The following is a 19051-nucleotide window of genomic DNA, read 5'->3' as shown; positions in this document are numbered from 1 at the left end:
GCGGATATTAGACTCAGCCCTCAATCTCTATCAAAAGTCCTTCTCGATCCTCCTGGATATCTCTGCAGTCTTACATTAAAGCCCAGAGCACCCCATTTTTACTCGATCACTTCCCACATCCTTATGTCTGTGTGTTTCTAACCAAAGTCTCTCCATCCATTTCCTAACTCCCACTCCTACTTCTCCTTTTCCAAAATGTTCTCCACTCAGTTTTTTGTTTTGTTTTTACTGTTGCATCCCTGCTTTATAATAACCATATATTAGACACATAAAAGGGGATGAGGGGAGAGCGAGAGACACACAAAGGGGTTGGGGGGAAGAAAGATACACAAAGGGTCTGGTTACAAGACACCCAGGTGAAGACGCATTTTTTTGAAAAGGGGGGTGGCAAAATGTATCTTGCCCTATGTTGCCAAAAATCCTTGCACCGGCTCTGCCCACACCCCATACTCTCGCCTGAAGGATTTTTTCAGGATTGAATCCTCTTTATGGAATGCCTTGATACGGGACAACCGACTCTCCCTGTCTCTGCAGTTCTTAGATAAATCCCTGAAACACTTCTTTAGAAATGCCTATCAGATTTCTCCTTAACTCCTCATTCCCGACAACAACTCTACCTTCCCCACCTACTGTGCTCCATCCTCCCGAACAGCACCTTTCTCAACTACAGTTAAATCCCTTGCTGCCCTCACTTCCCTTAATGTATTTGGCCATCATCGACCTTTAGTTTGTGAGCTTGTTTTTGTATAGCCATCTAACCTACTGTTCCCGTTTGTCATACATGTTTTGTTAGAGTTGACTGCTTGTCTTGCCTCGTATTGTACAGAGCTCTGGAATATGTTGGAGTTATAGAGCTAAGTGTAATTGTAATCAAATCCAGAATCAAACAACAAAGAGTCAGTGATGATTTGGGAACAGGTCACATTGTACAATAATTTTAAATACAACTATATGCACACCGACACACATGCACATATACAGGCACACAAATACATACATTGACAGTTACAGACACAAAGCTACAGAACATGACACACATGGAAATACATACATACACACATGGACAACATACAGATATAGACACATATACTGACAGACATACCAACACATACCTGGACACACATACTGACAACATACAGATACATAAATACACACATTAACAACATACAGATACAGACACATATTCTGACACATAGTCACACACTGACAGACACACTAACACATACAATTACACACTGACACACACATACTGACACAAACACATATGCAAAATGTACACTTGTTATGTCACCCGTGACAACAACATAAAAGAAGACAAAGTCGCTCCTAACGCAGAAATGCCATTTTTCACTCACCTTCTTCATCCTATTTATCGCAGTAAATGTGCCAATAGCGAGGGAACATGGAACTATCATGTATCTTGTGGACGTAAGATATGTGACAACAAATAGCAGCCACCTTTATATCCTCGTGCTGCCGTTAAAGTCTGCTGGATCCATCTGATCATTTTATATTATTTTATTGTATTTCAGTCATTATGTAAATAACATGTTGCCGAATGGCCCGACCAGTTCTTAAAGGAACACTATGGTGTCAGGAACCGTATTCATGGCACTATAGTGGTAAAATCACTGTTCAGCTTCCAAGCCCCCTTGCCTCTCTTTGAAAACTTATTATACTCCCCTTTTTTCCAGAGCCGCGCCAGTCTCGCGACAGATGGCCCTGTCTGGCTCTGTCTCCATGGCTGAGATCATCAATCTTGATGATCACAGCCAACCCTATGCTTTCCCATAGGATAGCAAAATGCTAAACGCTGTGCTGGCCAATCAACATTTCAAGCCATCCAATCACAGTGCTCTGTGTCATTTTACAAGCGTCGGAAAAATCCAAAGAACTTTCCCACGCTTGTAAAATTACAAAGAGCACTCTGATTGGCTTAAACCCACCAATCAGAGTGTTCTTAGCCTAATTGCAGGGCGGGGCAAGGCTTTATAAGCCTTCCCCCGCCCTGCAGAGCTCAGTCTGCGCAGAGCCCTCCATGGGTGAAGATGGATTTTTTTTTTGCGCTCGGGTTTTTTCTTTTTTCGTCAGGTTTTGTTTTTTGCGCTCGGGTTTTTTATTTTATTTTTAGTTCGACGGGTATGATGGTTTTTATTTGGCCTTTTTTGGGGCTGAAAAATGAAGATTTTAGAAAAAAGAAGACGTTGAATGGTAAGTTTAATTTTACTTTACAGGTTAGCAATTTTATTCCCCCCTCACTATTTTTTAGGGTGAGGGGGTAGGTAGGGGCATTTTTGTTTGGGTGGGGGGTGGGTGACTAGGGGCTTTGGGACCCCTAGTCACCTTGATGGGGGGGGGGAATTGACTTAGTGCCCCCACCCACCGCCCAGTAGGTCCCCCCCATTATCATTATGGCCCCCACCCGCCGCCCAGGGGTGGGGGCCGGGGGGGAGGACAGTAAGTCCCCCCCCCTTATTACCATTATGGCCCCCACCCGCCAGCCAGGGGTGGGGGCAGGGGAGGGGAGGACAGTAGGTCCCCCTTATTACCATTATGGCCCCCACCCACCGCTCAGGGGTGGGGGCCGGGGGGGAAAATAGGTAGTAGGTCCCCCCCCCCCTCATTACCATTATGGCCCCCACCCGCCGCTAAAGAAGACGGGAAGAAAAGAATAACAGATCCCGAGAGAGGGGGAGAAGAGGAAGAGATTGAAAGGTAAGTTCGGCATGACAGTGCCGCTTTAAACATAGGTGCTGTACACTGCATAGTATTGACACATGAAACCCCTGTATTCAAATTTTACGTGTATATTTAAGTAATATTTTAACACAATTATGTGATTTAATTAATTAAAATTTGATTGACATGCCTGACAACCCAGGCAGAAAGTACAGAGAATTTAACCCTGTAACTTTCCAAGACACCATAAAACCTGTACATAAGAGGTACTGTTTTACTCAGGAGACGTCGCTGAACACAAACATTAGTGTTTCAAAATGGTAACTTGTATTACAACAATGATATTTTTAGTAAAAGTGAGTTTTTTTGCATTTTTCACACACGAACAGCACTTTTACTGACGATATTATTGTTGTAATATGTTTTACTGTTTTAAAACACTTATTTTTGTGTTCAGTGAAGTCTCCCAAGTATAACAGTACCCCCCATGTATAGGTGTTATGGTGTTTTGGAAAGTTAGAGAGTCAAATATAAGGCTTGCATTTAATTCTTTTCACATTGAAATTTGCCAGATTGGTTATGTTGCCTTTTGAGACCGTATGGTCTCAAAAGACAAACACACAAACACACACACACACACACACACAAACACCCTCACACACATACAGCACACAAACAGCACCCTCACACACACATCAAACTAACAGCACCCTTACACACACAACACCCTCAAACCACCCTCATGCAGCACACACACACGCAGCAGTGTATGTATGTGTATATATATATATATATGTGTGTGTGTGTGTGTATGTGTATATATATATATATACACATACATATACACGCGGTATGTGTTTGTGCTTTAGGGTGCACACCCTAATGCAATAGGCTGCGCACGCCTATGGCAAATGGGGTATATCCAGTCATTTTTAGTAGCCACTTAGTCACAAAACACTGGCCAAATATTTGTTTTTTTTGCTTTTTTCACACAAAAACAAATATAAATGCTAACTTTGGCCAGTGTTTGGCTAACTTTGGCCAGTGGCTACTACAAAAGACTGGACATACCCCACTTCCACTACTTTTGCAAATGGTATACCATCATGGGGGTAAATCTCATTCCTGGGCTACCACACGGTCTCAAAGGTAACATTATTAATCTGGCAAATTTCAATGTGAAAAACCTGAAAAATGGAATGTGCTATATTTGACCCTGTAACTTTCCAAAACACCGTAAAAACTGTTAATGAGGGCTACTGTTGTACTCGTGAGACTTTGCTGAATCCAAATATGTGCTCTTTTTGCAGTAAAAGCTAACAGTATTATGACATTTACAGCTAAAAAAAAAATAAATTTTTTTAATTTCTCACAGTTTTTTTGATTTTATTCATAATAAATTATGTTCCATATATGAATAGTTCAAGTGAAATGAAAGCCCTGTTTCTCCTGAACAAAATTATATATAATAAGTGTGGGTGCATATAATATGAAAGAGGTGAATTACGGTTGGACAGACATATAGCCAAATTCCAGTTTTTGTTTACGTTTTGTTTTGATCAGAACGTGCACTATTGACTCCGTCCTGAAGGGGTTAAAGATTTTACACCTTTCTGTTCGATGAATTCTAAGGAGGAGGAGTTAAATAAAGTATCTAAAGCTGTGCGGAGAGCTGGAAAGCTCAGATTGATCACACGTTGGGAAACCATGACATCTCAGAAACTTGCCAAAGTGTTCCTGCAGCCAACATGCAGAGCTGACACTGTCTATGGGAGATCAAAGGCCACACTGGGCACTGCAGCAGCAAAGCTTGACACAGAAAAAAAACTGAAGGGGATTGCGGATTTACCAGGACCCAGCCAGTTAAACGTTTTATACTGGATCTTCCTGAGGGGCTACCTGTCTCGTATACACGAATTAGAGGTGAGGAGAGTTTAATACATGGAAATCCTGAGAAATAAGAGGGATTATTCACTAAACTGAGAATTGAAAGGGAATAAGCATGGTTAACAGAACACTGGGTCAGGGTCTCAGTTTGCAATGCTAAAGGTACAGGCACATTGTGCAATTATTATTTTTTTACAGAAAAGGTGGTTGATTCATGGAAGAGACGCCCAGTGGAGGTGGTAAAGACACGGCTATAAGAGAATGCCTGGGAAAGGCACAAGGCTATATTAGCAACTTAGTGAACTTAGTGGGTTTACTATTCACATGTAATGTGGCAGTCCTGACAGGCTTGTTGGTTTATTCTATTCGCTGGCAAAGACTTTGTTTCCTATTCACTAAACAGGGCAAAAGCTGTGGGCAACTGAAAATTACGTATTCTGAATTTAGCAGGAAAATAGCCAATTTTGGAACAGAGTTGTGTATGACTGACTTTTTTTTAACATTATATCCCAATTTGTGTTCCGCAGTGGTAGTTTATTTATTAAAGTGAGAATTGAAAGTGAATGTCAGAATTAAAGGCTGGACTATTAAAAGACTGAAAGCTCAGCTGACTTTGACAATGTTTCTACTAAAGGCACCGAGACCACCTAATCTCAATGCAGTGGTCTGTGTGTGCTGGCCCTGTAGTTTTACACCTTGTGATGTAAAACATTGCAGTTTTTTTTAGAAATGACATTGTTTCCATTGCAGGGTTAAACACAGCTCTAGTGGCTGTCCCCCGTACAACCACCATATGTCACTCGATCATGTGATGTCTGATGAGAATGTCCAAGTTAGCAAATCAAATGCAGCTCAAAGGGAAGCACTGGATTTAATGCCTCCCTATGCAAAACATTCTATTGTCATTCATCTCGTCGACAATTATGTCGCTGGATATGGAGCAGGTGGCAGCACCGAGTGAGTCGTGGCGCTGGAAAAATGGTCAGCAAAAAAGGCAGTGCCTGAATCTAAATATGCACTAGGGGGGCGGAGCCTGACCGCCGAGCGGAGCAGAAGCAGGGGACAAGAGCTCCTGCTCGACGGGCAGAAAAAGAGGCATAAACGAGGGCCAAATAGCCCGAAGACCTGCCAGGGTGCATGACTTGGGGGTGCACCCCTGAACCGATAGATATCTCTTTGGAGCCCGTAGGAGCTATAAAAGCAGGACACCGAACGCGGCCTACAGCAGCCGGAGCCGGGGAGAGGCGGCCGCTCTCACTGACACCGGACCCCCAAAGCAACCAAGCAGGTCTCCAACCCCCCCCCCCCCCTTTGGACCGGTGGGGGATATCCCGGTCCCCACTGGGCAGAGAGACCAGGCAAGCTGATCAGTCCCCTGGCTACATCGCCGGCTTGACCACCAAGGTACACACAAGATGGCCGCCCAGCAGGAGCCCAGATTGGCGGGCGCACACGCCACACTACCAGCTCGCTGCATGGAGGGCTTTGACAGGCTCTGTAAGGGTCTCTGGACGCTACTTCGTCACCGCGGAGTGTCCAGCACCCAAGCAGCCAGAACGATCGCCTTATGGATCCGCCCTGTGACCTGCAGACGCCATTACAGATACCCACTCCAAGCCAACAGGCCCTCTAAGCGGCCAAGAAGGCGCCAGGATCCATCATGGCGGACCATGGTGCCAAGCTGCCGGAACCCACACACTCGCTCCCAGACACACTGCAGCTGGATAAACGAGCCATCCCTGCAGCCACATCACCTAATCACAACTAAGATGGATGAACACCACGTGGCTGTACAGGAGGACGCCTCACGCAGAAACACCACAGATGGAACTAAACCAGGGGGCCACACTGAGCAGCGAGATTTACATGGAAACAGCTAGTATCTGCTATCAATGCCCGTAACAGGCATAGGTTGAGGGATTCCTGGACTGCATAACTAAGCCCCCAGATTGGGCCCCCCCATGACCACAAGCTCAATAATATACGCTTACACCCTGTACCTTTATAGATCCCACTTTAGCAATAGCAGATCACCTAACAGCCTCAACCTCACTTAGCAGATCACTTAGCACTTTAGCAATAGCAGATCACCTCAACCTCACTTCATGTAGATAGAGAGGCAGTAACATGACCTGTTAGCCTTTACAACCTAAGCATTAGCCGCTGACTCCACCTGTCTACATTGTTTTCTAGAGATCATATAACTACAAAAATGTGTGACTAATCTCTAACAGTCTCATATCTTACGTTTTGCAATGTACTAGCCGTTAAGCGATTATTGCCTGTTCTTCCTCTTGTTAGCACAGATAGACCAAACATAGTTAAAAAATAAGCGACTAATCACTAACAGTTTCAGATCTTATATTTTGCAATGCACCAGCTATTAAGCGACTATTGCCTGCTCCTCCTATTGTTGGCACAGTTAGATCAATCATGTCACTATGCCGTATACTCATGGACCCACGCTATGCATATCGCTTCTGCTTTATAATATATAAAAATGTGCAGACATATTACTTGCCATGTTTGAAAATGTATGATTTTGCGTGTACCTGCTGTTGTGGCAACGCACGCTCGCTGTTAAACCATGCACAACAAAAATAAAGAATTTAAAAAAAATAAAAATAAATATGCACTAGGAGACTATAGCTTTAGCAATACATGTTTGTATACCTAATACCATAGTGTTCATTTAAATTTGAAAATCACTTTGAATATTCTCACTCCAGTAAATAAATATATAATAAATATATATATACGTCCCAGGTCCCAGCACTCAATGCTCCCGGTCTTTTAATGCTCCGGTGCTGTCTCCAACCAAATTGTATACGATACCAGGAGAGAGCACTCAGGAGTCTTTCAAGGTAAATTTCATCTGTTGCTTTATTGAGCAATTACAAATTCACACAACGTTCCAGCCGACGTTTCAGTCTGTAAAATACTTTTTTCAAGACAATTGTGTATGTGAGATGGATACCTTATATACAAAAACTGCAGTGATCCTATTTGGAGGTGAACAGGTGAAATGTAACAACGGATCAGAGTGATGTCATTAATGACGAACTGTCTGGCGTGCAATTCTATGATACCAGGTAAAACCTTCTGTCATCCAAAATCTGGAAAGGTGTACACAATTAAACACCGGATTACGTGCAGGACCACACATGTTGTGTAAATAATTATATGCCCCTGTGGTCTCACTTACGTGGGCAAGACATCTAATGACCTAAGGGAACGCATGCGGGGTTACAGGTCTACTATACGTTCAGCACTACTGAGCGGCACTGCAAGCACTCCAGTCGCCCGGCATTTCCTTGAGATGGGACATAGCCTGTCCTCACTTCGCTTTATGGGAATAGATCACATACCCATCTCACCCAGAGGAGGAGATCGTGATAACCTGTTACTCAGACGTGAGGCTTTCTGGATATACATGTTGGAAACATTATCACCATCTGGTTTAAACGAGAAGAACTGATTATATTGTTTTTTACCTAGAAGATAATATATGATTGAGCTATTTTTTTACAGAATTACAGTTATTTGCCGTAACTCCATGATGAAAGTAGTCCATATCGTATAATGCTTCAAAATTACACTGACAATATTTTGCTATAAATTAGTTAATATTTAGCTAATGACAATGTGTACTATGTATCTATGTTCCCTTCGTTAGGGTTGAAACTTTGTATATACTTTATTTTTATAGTTATTTATCATTTATTACTTTCTGACTTATCTACACAAGACTATGTTTCACATACCGGTTACACATAGGGTTAACTTCAATTTATTACGTAATTTAAACATGTTTACGTCATTAATGACATCACTCTGATCCGTTGTTACATTTCACCTGTTCACCTCCAAATAGGATCACTGCAGTTTTTGTATATAAAGGTATCCATCTCACATACACAATTGTCTTGAAAAAAGTATTTTACATACTGAAACATCAACTGGAACGTTGTGTGAATTTGTAATTGCTCAATAAAGCAACAGATGAGATTGACCTTGAAAGACTCCTGAGTGCTCTCTACTGGTATTGTGTGTATATATATATATATATATTTATTTATTTATTTATTTTGTGTTTGTTTTGTTTTTTGTTTGTTTTTTATAATTCTGTTACATAAAATTCGGAAAAGTATATCATCCAGATTTATTTTGTGATTCAGAATGTTATCAACAACAATTTATGACTTGGTGGAAAATTTCCAACATGCATTCCACAATGTACTGATCTACAATTGAAAACGTGTTGTTTTAGGCCAGAGATTCCGCCAATTCCTTCTGTAAACACTGAAAAGCAGACTGAGCAAAATAACATTCTGGTTTTCATTTTGTGAGGGTTTACTGGGAAAGAAAAACAGTTCTTGAATTGTTGAATAGTTCCATTGAAATTAACTGTTTGGGGATGAAGGCTTTTCCTCCATAGAACAAATGTTACAAAGAAACATTGAAAACTTTCAAAAACATCTTGAAAAAAAAAGCATTTCAATGCGACTTTCGAGATTTCAAAGAAGATAACAGTTTTCAAAAGAACCGATAATCTAGACATAGATCTAATTTTAGATATTACATCTGATGAGATCAAGTGAACCCGAAAGACAAGTTTGATTGGGGGCTAAAGAACACGGGAATTTTTTTAAGATTATAAATTTATGTGGGAGGAAGAGATGTAGAGAACAGCTACAAGTACCTGGGGGTACCACAAACACGTGGCAACCATGAGGAAGAGGCAAGGAGAATAGCAACGTTCAGAGATTCAGACAGGCCCTGAAGTCCCAGCTCAATGGCAAGAACAAGGTCCAAGCCATCAACACATATGCCCTATTGGTCATCAGGTACCCAGCTGGAGTAATAACCTGGCCAAGAGAAGAACTGGCATCCATGCATATCAAGACTTGGAAACTACTTACTATGAATGGAGGATTCTACCCAAAATCCAGCACCCAGAGACTGTACACTACCCAGAAGGAAGGAGGTCATCCAGGCCTCAGTCCTGGATGAAGCATGGAGCATCCACAAGTACAGCAACAAGATGGCCTCCAAAGATGAACTACTAAGGGAATGCCTTAGACTTCAAAAGATAGAGAATGCAGAAAAGGAGGAGGTTCAATGGCAAGACAAACTTTTCCATGGGGTGCACCACGGGCAGAAAAAAAAAAGGCAGGAGTTTAAAGACAGCACTAATCATAGCAGCACAGGAACAGGCACTTAGCACCAGATCAATAGAAGCGGGGTCTACCGCACCAGTCAAGACCCAAGGTGCAGATTGTGAAAAGATGCCTCTGAAACAATACAGTACTGTCATGGAGTGATGGGATCCAACAAGCAAAGTTACGTAAAGCAAATATAAAAAGAAAAGAAGGCATATTACCGGACCTTAGAATGGCCGGACTGAACGCTAAATAGAATGATACAATACAAGCCGAGGTCAGGGATAACAGGAATCAGAATAAACATTAGAATAGCCAAAGGTCAAGGACAATCAGAAGATAGAGTAGTCAAGGAAATGCCAAGGTCAATAAGCCAGAAGATACTAGAATTAGAAACGCGCTCTTGGATAGACCAAGCTAATGGAAATCACGACAGGGCATCTAAGAAAAGGCTAAGAGTGTTTAAAGAGCCTTAGAAGGGCTCTAAGTGGTTGATTGAACCTGGTGGCATCAAAACATGCCAACAGTGTCATAAACTGAGGCGGTGCCTTTAAATTGCGAGTCTGTGGAAGCGGCCGCCGTTCGTCGGAACACCAGTGCGACCGTAGCATAGAGAGTGGAGGGAGATCTGGCATGAGATAAGTATTTTTTATTTGTTATTGTTAGTGTGTCCACACCGATCGGGTGCCATGTGACAAGCAAATAGTGGCTGGTTGCAAGATTTTAGCAGGAACAACATACACTGAGAGATACAACCAAGTTGCTGGGTTTATGTACTGAAACATCTGCTCAGAAGTCCATATGGGAGATACCACCAAGGGTAGCTGAGAATGACAGGACTAATATTCTGTGGAACTTTCAGATCCAGACAGACAAGCAACTACTGGCCAACTAACCTGACATTGTGGTGGAAGACAAAGAAGGGTAGACTGCAGTCATGGTGGATGTGGCAATACCCAGTGACTATAACATCATTGTGCTAAGATTTAAATCTGGTCTGATAAGCTTTGGTTCAAATTAGGTTTAAGGTATAGTTAGTGTGACTTGAGTGGAAGGATGATACAACCATCTTATATAAATTATTAAATTATAAATACAAAATATCACCAATCTCCTCCACTGATACCACAATGACATTTTATCTGGAGCAGACATGGTGATGCATCTTTCCAGCGAGAATGTTCTGTTATTGGTCATTTCAGATCATTCAGAAGAAAAAGTATGGGCCTCTGTGGAAATCCACTTTGGGAAACTACAGTCTGGTGAGTGTGGCCAGCCCAAAGATTTTGGAGTCACTGCTGAGACAAGAAGGGAAGTACCCTATGAGGAATGACATGTTCCTATGGAAAACACATCGGGATATGGGAGGCCACCTGTATGGACCTCTAACAGAGTGAGTATAAATTGTGACATGATTTGCCCCCCAAAAAGTATAGAGTTTTCCATGGGATAGAATATGTCTTTCAGTATTCCAAAGCTGATAACCATCGTGAGTAGGACCTCTCGGCATGGGGCATATCTCTTCTAAAAGGATGAGAAGAAGGAGTTATAGGACAGAGGAGAAGGGAATGCTGTTTTAAGTTACCTAAAAATTATTGTAAACTCAATGTAGGAAGTCTTCCGAAAATAAAGCAGAGTTGCAAGTGTTTTATTCCTCTACCTATTAATAATAGATGAGTATGTGTTCTATAACCTATAGTAAAAGTGTAAAAAAGAAGAACTAGATATTCTCTTTATCTTCCCATAAAGAGGGGCTCATAAAATAAAAAAAAACACAAAATAACAATATAACCATTAAAAAATGATTTCAAAACATTGACCAGTCAAAATCAGTAAAACCAACTCCCTAGTTTTTCAGAACAGACAGAATCCACAAACACAGACATAATGACGAGAATTAAGTACTTTGTCTATCTAATCCTAACCTATAACCCTCACGTCTCACAGAGAGGGTCATCGTTGGCAAAAACTGCGGTCTGTGCTAAACCAACGGATGTTAAAACCGAAGGAAGCCGTACTCCATACAAGAAATTTTAATGAGGTGATTTCTGATCTCCTGATAAAGATTAAAGATATTAGAGCTGAAAGTCCATCAGGAATAATGGTGAAGAACATGACTCACCTACTTTACAGATTTGGCTTCGAAAGTAAGTTAAAGGCTTGTCCTCTTACTTAGATTTACAACTAAAAAAAAAGAAACTGATATTTGCAATTTTTGTTGCCAGGTGTGTGCACAGTCTTGTTTGAAACCAGACTTGGATGTCTCCAAAAGGAGGTCCCACCAGAGGTTGAAAAGTTTATCAATTCTGTTGACATTATGTTCAAAACTCAAGTGATACTGGAAAGATGTCCCAGGTGGTCGTTCAACATTCTTCCCTATTGGAAAAGACATAAGGATGCATGGGAAACACTCTTTACATATGGTAAGTGAACCATTACTTCTGCTAAGAAAATAGAAACCATCTTCCTGGGCAAATTGCGATCAGATTTGATGTGTCACAGTTAAAGGACAACTGTCACCTCAAAACAGTTTTTGGGGGAATTGTTTTTTTTTGTTTTGTTTTGTTTTTTAGTATATGACAGTAACCTTCATATAGATGTACCTTGGGTCAGTAGATACTTAAAAACCAGAAGTTCGTCTCTATGGTTTTTCCAGCTTTCCTCGCTCCACAGAAACAGGGAAGACCATGGAGACTAACTGTCCACTTTCAAACACTGTCCATAAAAAAATCTGTTTCCTTTTAAAACTTGATGAAATGATTTTTATATTAAAAATAGTTTTGAGGTGACAGTTCTTCTTTCAAGAATCTAAACTAGACAGTGAACCTGTTATTAATCTTCAATCAGCTGGTTCCACCTTAGTTCTCGCACACTGGAGGTTAGGAGTACAAAGTGTCGAGCCACTATACAGGTATGATTTATAATTTTCCATCTGAATCACTTTCCAGGTGGTTAAAACCCTTTCCCTACTGTTATACATTGGTACATGGTGTTTTTTTCATTGCTTCCTCTGCCTTTGTATTCTTAGCAAAGTATTTGATTGATATGAAGATGGAAGACATTGAGAATCGATTGCAAAAAGGAGAGACAGTAGAAGGGGAATATCTGACGTACCTGTTGTCCAGTGGCAAGCTGACTATAAAGGAGGTGTATGGAAGCATGCCAGAGATTCTACAAGCTGGGGTTGACACAGTAGGATCTAGATTCTATATACAAACCACACGTTTAATAATTAGAGATCAATAAATATAATAAATATTCCAAACTGTATGATAGAGAGTTCATGTGGAACCCACAGAAATAAACTACATAATGTTTTAGCAATGCCACAAGCAATTATATACAGCAAGATGTAGTGTTCCGACAGAACACAGTGAGAATCTTTGTATCTTTGTCCAAGAGCTCTACCAAGTAGGGGTCTCTGCTGTATGACGAATACTGAACATGATCGAGAAAACTTCATATCATTCAATATACCACGCAAAGGTTAAAAACCTTAGCCTTTAGGGGTGTCATAACTGCCATACTATTACTAATGACTTAAAATCCATTACTGTACTCTTGGATAATGGATTATTTATGAAAAACAAACAAAATCTATTAAAACTATTTCATATCACAACTCTTACAAACATGCAGATACACAGACATACAGATACACACACAAACATATTTACAGATACAGACTCACAGAAACACACATACAGACACATTTTAGCCACCCTCCAGTTTCCTACCTTTTAGGTGCTGCAGGGGGGCTTCTGCTGTGAGGCTTTTGGGACTTATGGGCTTGCTCTCCCAGTCCGCCCCACTTCCTCTCCCTCCGGCGCAGCTTGGTCTGTTAGCTGGGAAGTAGTGACTGGCTCTCACTTACTCCCAGAGCTGAAATATTGCAGTCCAGTCATGCTGTTAAACGCCCCAGCACAAAACCCAACCCATGATTCGAAGTACTCATGTGGCTCTAAATGCATGGGCCACCCGACAGGGCCCCTCAGCATATGGCCCCGGACCAGCTGCACTAACTGCACCGATGGTAGTCCCACCGCTGTTCAGTAGTCATTGCACTGGTTCCTCTTTTCTGATGCAGATTATTTCAATAACCTGGACAGATGCTACCAGGGTTATTCACTAAGGAGCGAATTGCTGAGACTTTAAACTTTCTTTACATACTCCGTAGCAGCACCGAACATAGAAACAAAGAACCAATCAGAGACAAGTATAGAATATAGCAGGCACCTCAAACTCAGGCACTTCCTCTAAACAAAGCGACATCACAAGTCCCTTATGAAACAAAACAAAATATTTCAATAATCAGAAGACAACATCCATTCAGGATCCTGTAAAACAAAGAAAATTGCTGTAGGCACACGGATGAATTAAACGAAGAAAAACTGGTGCAGGCCCACGGAAGGAAATGTCCGTTGAGTTAAAGCGGCACTGTCATGCCTAACTTACCTTTCCCCCAATCGATTCCCCTCTTCTCCCTCTTTCAGGATCTGTTCTTCTTTTCTTTCTGTTTGCTCTAGTTTTATTTAAAACATAAGACAAAGTAGGGACTATTTTGTCTTATGTATTTTTCCTACCCTTGCCCAACTTTGTCTTATGTATTTTTCCTACCCTTGCCCAACCGTTTCCTGTGGTCAAAGCAATTTTCCCACAATTCTCACCTTCCTCCGGCTGCTTCATTTGGCGTTTGACCGCCAGTGAAACTACCGAATTTCGTCCTAACAGAATGAGAACAGTTTGTCCATTCATGTTAGGACGAAATTCTGGACTTTTGTTCGGATCGTAATTTAATTCAAATAAATAAAACACCAATCCTATTTGTGCCGTGAGTAGATAGCTCCCTGATTTTCAGAATTGCCAAAAATGGCCTGACTATTCCACAGTTGCATACATTCAAGCGATTATCGGAGTTCCTGATGAACTTCTTCTGTCACCGAAACCAGTTTATTGTATATGGGGTTCTTCCAAAGAAAGCGGGCTTAGAGGCACTGCATGGCCCAATAGTGTAGCGGACCCGGGGAATATCGCTTGAATGGATGAGGATAGTAGACCCAAGGTGTCTGTGCGGAATCGATTCCCAACGGAGTACCTTGTGATTCCCAACGGAGTACTTCTTTGTGAATCACAGAGACCTTCAATGTTCAGTGTACAAGACTGTGAGTTGATGTTGAACACCAGTCTGAGTGGGAACCAATGCAGATTTGGTCTGATTGACTATAAATTCCAGGATTTCCCAGAACTCCACAATGTAGTTTGTGTGGGCCACCAGCAATTTTTGGACATGGCAAAAGAGAAGTATGTAGTCCAAGTATAATATGCAAAAAATGGACTTCGCCCGGAGATGGGTGAACTGAGCCCGAATGGGAGGCAAGTGAATAGCCATGGGGCCCAGTACCATGGGAAATGTAGAAAAGGGTCTAAATCTATCCTGAAAGGATAGATCCCAATTCCCCAGGGTAGAAACAAAAGACATTCGTTGGCAAATTAAGCCACAGGCGAATGGCGAATTACGCCACAAACGGGTTGGCCATTTGCAGTCAAATCTATTAAACCCAGTGGGCAAAACAAACTCACTCTGTACGTGCACAACAGTGTTCGGTTCACGAATAGAGAGACAAAGAGACACACATGCGCGAGGCAACCTACGCACAAATCCACAAATTCTGAGGCACTTCGTTGGCGCTTCGTGCTGCCAAATAAGTGATTGTGAATGTGTGCTCCTGTGTGGCGAGTGTAGCCACATGGAATCAATGGCCACTAGAAGTTCCTGGCTTGCGTACAAGTGCTGGGAATGGAGGGTAAAGGTGTTGGGGAGGGATGGGAGAGAGGAAAAAGACTGGCAAAAGAAGCAGGGAAACCCAACCAAGATGCGGGAATGGAATAGCCCTGCAAGCAGCCCTAGGAACCCACAAATAACCAAGACAGATGATTTAGAGTTGCAATGATAAAACAGTAAGCATACAATATAGAATCAATGATCAAATCTATTAAAAGTGCAATGTCAACGAAAATAGTGAGAACACAATACTGTGCCCTGACTTGTGATCGAGCAGCAAAGAAAGAGGAAGTGCCTCAGCTTGAGGTGAATGTTATATACTATACTTGTCTCTGATTGGTTCTTTGTTTCTATGTTTTTTGCTGCTATGGAGTAAGTACAGAAAGTTTATGCAAAATGTAAAGCCTCTTGTCACGTGTGAAAAATTCATCCTTTATTAAATAATCCTGTATTGTGTAACTTTCTGTATCTCCCATTTCCTTAGACGTCGAACACCATGACGTGGGCTTTGTATCAACTGTCAAAAAATCAAGACATTCAGGAATCGCTGTATCAGGAGGTGATCGGGGTTATCCCATCTGAGTCTATTCCAACTGCAGACGATATCAACCAGATGCCACTACTGAAGGCAGTGATCAAGGAAACCCTGCGGTAAACTATGCAGTTCAACTTTAAAAATCAAATTCAACAATAAGCCCTCTTTACGTAAATGTAGAACTGTCGCGTTTGAAGGAGGAGAAAGAGGAAATACAATTATTATCACCTGGAAAGGGTGCCAGGTTCACTTTAAGAGATAACAGCTCCTAACACAATTACAATATTAGCCATCAGAAAGATAAATGATATATTAAAACATTTTAGGAGCAGCTATACCTCACCTCCTCTCTAGTACTGCTGTTACTACCTCGAAAATGGGAAAATTTTCACAGCAGTGTCTCTTTAATTTGCTCAGAGTTTTTAGATGTAGTGCATTCTAGCTCGAATAGGAATAAGAGGAGCGAGATAGAATTACCAAACAGGTTCATCTAGACAAACAATCTGAGAGAAGACAGGTAGCGTGACCTTTATTATCTGTGGAATGTTTTACATTGTACGGTTTAGAACATTCAATAATATAGCAAAGAAAGATCAATAAAAATATTCTTTTTTTTGTCTTTATTAATTTCTATTATCTAGCATGTACCCCGTGGTCCCAGAAAATGGACGAGTTGCTGTAGAGAATGAAGTGGTTCTACAAGATTATATTTTCCCAAGAAATGTAAGTCTCATTCTTGCATAATTTTAAGGTTTATTGAGCAGCCAGATGGAGAATCCAGATGAACTGTTTGCTGCGAGTAGTATTTAGAGGATTTTATTAAGGTAGACATGTCCTGGATTAAGGAAACCACGATTAGTAAGTCTGTGTTTTTATTATGGCCTGAGGGATATATGACGATAACAGTACAGGCAGCAAAAAGAAACCACATTTTAAATATTAGTATGTGACTTCAGCAGGTACACAGATAACATTAATGTATATTGAGCAGATAGCAAATAGCTTAGTCCAGTGTAGGAAATAGATTCATTGCTAAATGCAGGCCATGGTCTGTCTGAGATATTTTATCAATCCATATTTAGCAATGCATATTTAACAATCCATTTTTGCAAATGCACGGAATTCACTAATAGGCGAATTTGAGCTCACAGTGAATTTTAATTTCTAAGACAAAACAGCTGAACGTAAAAAAAAACAGATTTGACGAAATTTACATTTTTATGTGTCCTAAAAATAAATGTTTCTTATAGTCATTGGACCCTCTTGCACTGTGCAAACTGTATGAATTAACCTTTTTAATATTAGTTTAAATTTACAGTTTTGCCCAGCTATGTATCTCTTATTGCACACATTGAAGAACACCTTAAAGTAACTGCCTAAGTACTAATCTGTTTTCTAGTGTTGCTCAGTGTTACAGATTCACTGAAACTTAATTTCTAAAGAGTTTATACACTAAATGCCAAATTGTACCAAACTAAAATCCAAACTGCAAGATCAATGCTAAAATAGCTAAAGAGGAAAAACGATCTATCTCCGCTATAATCACAGTTTAGCTATCTAGCCTTATTCCAGAAGTTTACTGTATAGTGAATGATCCCATAGTTAATTTAGCCCGGGGACGTAAACTAACAAGCTAGTAATTCCACATTTACGTTAATCCGGTTTCTGTTTTCTCAGACTCAGTTTGTCCTGTGCCATTATGCAATCTCACGGGACGAGACTAACTTCCCTGATCCGGACAGATTTATACCACAACGATGGCTGAGGGATGAAGGGATAAAACACCACGCTTTCGGCTCAATTCCTTTTGGATACGGGGTCCGATCCTGCCTTGGGCGACGTATTGCCGAACTGGAGATGCACCTAGCATTGTCACGAGTAATTAATGAATGGGGTTATTCTTTAACTGTGCCTTGATCAAACATGTTATTTATTCTGTAATAATGCTATAAATCATGCAAGGGTTTATTCACTAAACAGCGAACGGTAATGAAATGCAACATTTACTCAAAAACAGCTGATTTGGGAAAATATTCTGCAAGTCAGGTATAGGATCAGTTACCAAACAGGTACATCTCCACTAAGGGGCTTTCAGCATTTATAATCTGCCTTATTTTTGAGAGTTGCAGGAGATGAGTCATGGGAGGGGGGAGAGGGGCAGAGAAATGAAAGCTGTTTAAATTATACCTTTTGGTTACTCCTTGTTTAGTGCAAAGCATGAATAATATCAAATTGCAGACTAGCTCATTCTCACTGGCTAATGGGAAAGAATAGGACATGATGATGAATGTGCTATATGGAAAACAGAAAATGTATAGCCTACAGTAAAATAATAAATAAAGTTGTGATTTAAAAACCAGTTTACAAAATATATCAGTAGCGGGTTTTGATAAATTCTCAATTTTGGTATTTTAGCTCAGTTTCCTAAAATATGGTGTTCTCTAACACTGTCTCAATATTTGCTTGTCTAACTCTTTAGATAATAAAAATGTTTCGAGTACACCCTGAGCCAGACATGGGAGAAGTAAGAGCCCTTAATCGTATAACTATGGTACCTGATCGACCAGTCAATCTCCAGTTAATTGAGCGGCATCAATAAAAAGCCACAGATAACATGCTCATTCTATAAGAGAACCTCGAACATCATCTACGAAAAGCTTTAACAATTGGACAGTCTACAAGGAGACCTACAACTGCCATCTCTCCATGGGACCAACTAGTCTTCTCGGTTTACTTCCTTCCATCAGATCGTTTGTCTTAGTAACCTACAGCTCAATCTACGATATGAATACCATTTTCTTGTGGTGTTTTTTTTTCCCATCTGTATGTGCTAATTCTTCATAGTTCTATGCACAGTTACTGCTGTTATGCTTAACCCCTTAAAGGGACACTGTAGGCAACCAGACCACTTCTGCCCATTGGAGTGGTCTGGGTGCCAACTCCCACTACCCTTAACTCTGCAAGTGTAATTATTGTAGTTTTTTATAAACTGCAATATTTACCTTG

At 40.9% G+C, this 19051-nt stretch overlaps 1 protein-coding gene across 1 annotated transcript; it reads left to right on the top strand.

Moving 5' to 3' along the window:
• Positions 1–4376: 4376 nt before the first annotated feature.
• Positions 4377–18854, top strand: LOC134570627 (sterol 26-hydroxylase, mitochondrial-like). The gene is made up of 9 exons (XM_063428553.1): positions 4377–4602; positions 10931–11121; positions 11676–11875; positions 11954–12151; positions 12757–12920; positions 15995–16161; positions 16687–16768; positions 17723–17923; positions 18525–18854. Exons 1-9 carry the CDS (start codon positions 4387–4389, stop codon positions 18642–18644), a joined length of 1539 nt encoding a protein of 512 aa, XP_063284623.1. The 5' UTR covers positions 4377–4386; the 3' UTR covers positions 18645–18854.
• The last annotated feature ends 197 nt before the right edge of the window (positions 18855–19051 follow it).

Source organism: Pelobates fuscus, chromosome 8 (assembly GCF_036172605.1).
Source record: "Pelobates fuscus isolate aPelFus1 chromosome 8, aPelFus1.pri, whole genome shotgun sequence".
NCBI classification, from domain to species: domain Eukaryota; kingdom Metazoa; phylum Chordata; class Amphibia; order Anura; family Pelobatidae; genus Pelobates; species Pelobates fuscus.
Note: the sequence above shows the minus strand (reverse complement) of the source record. Positions and strands in the feature narration are given on the sequence as shown.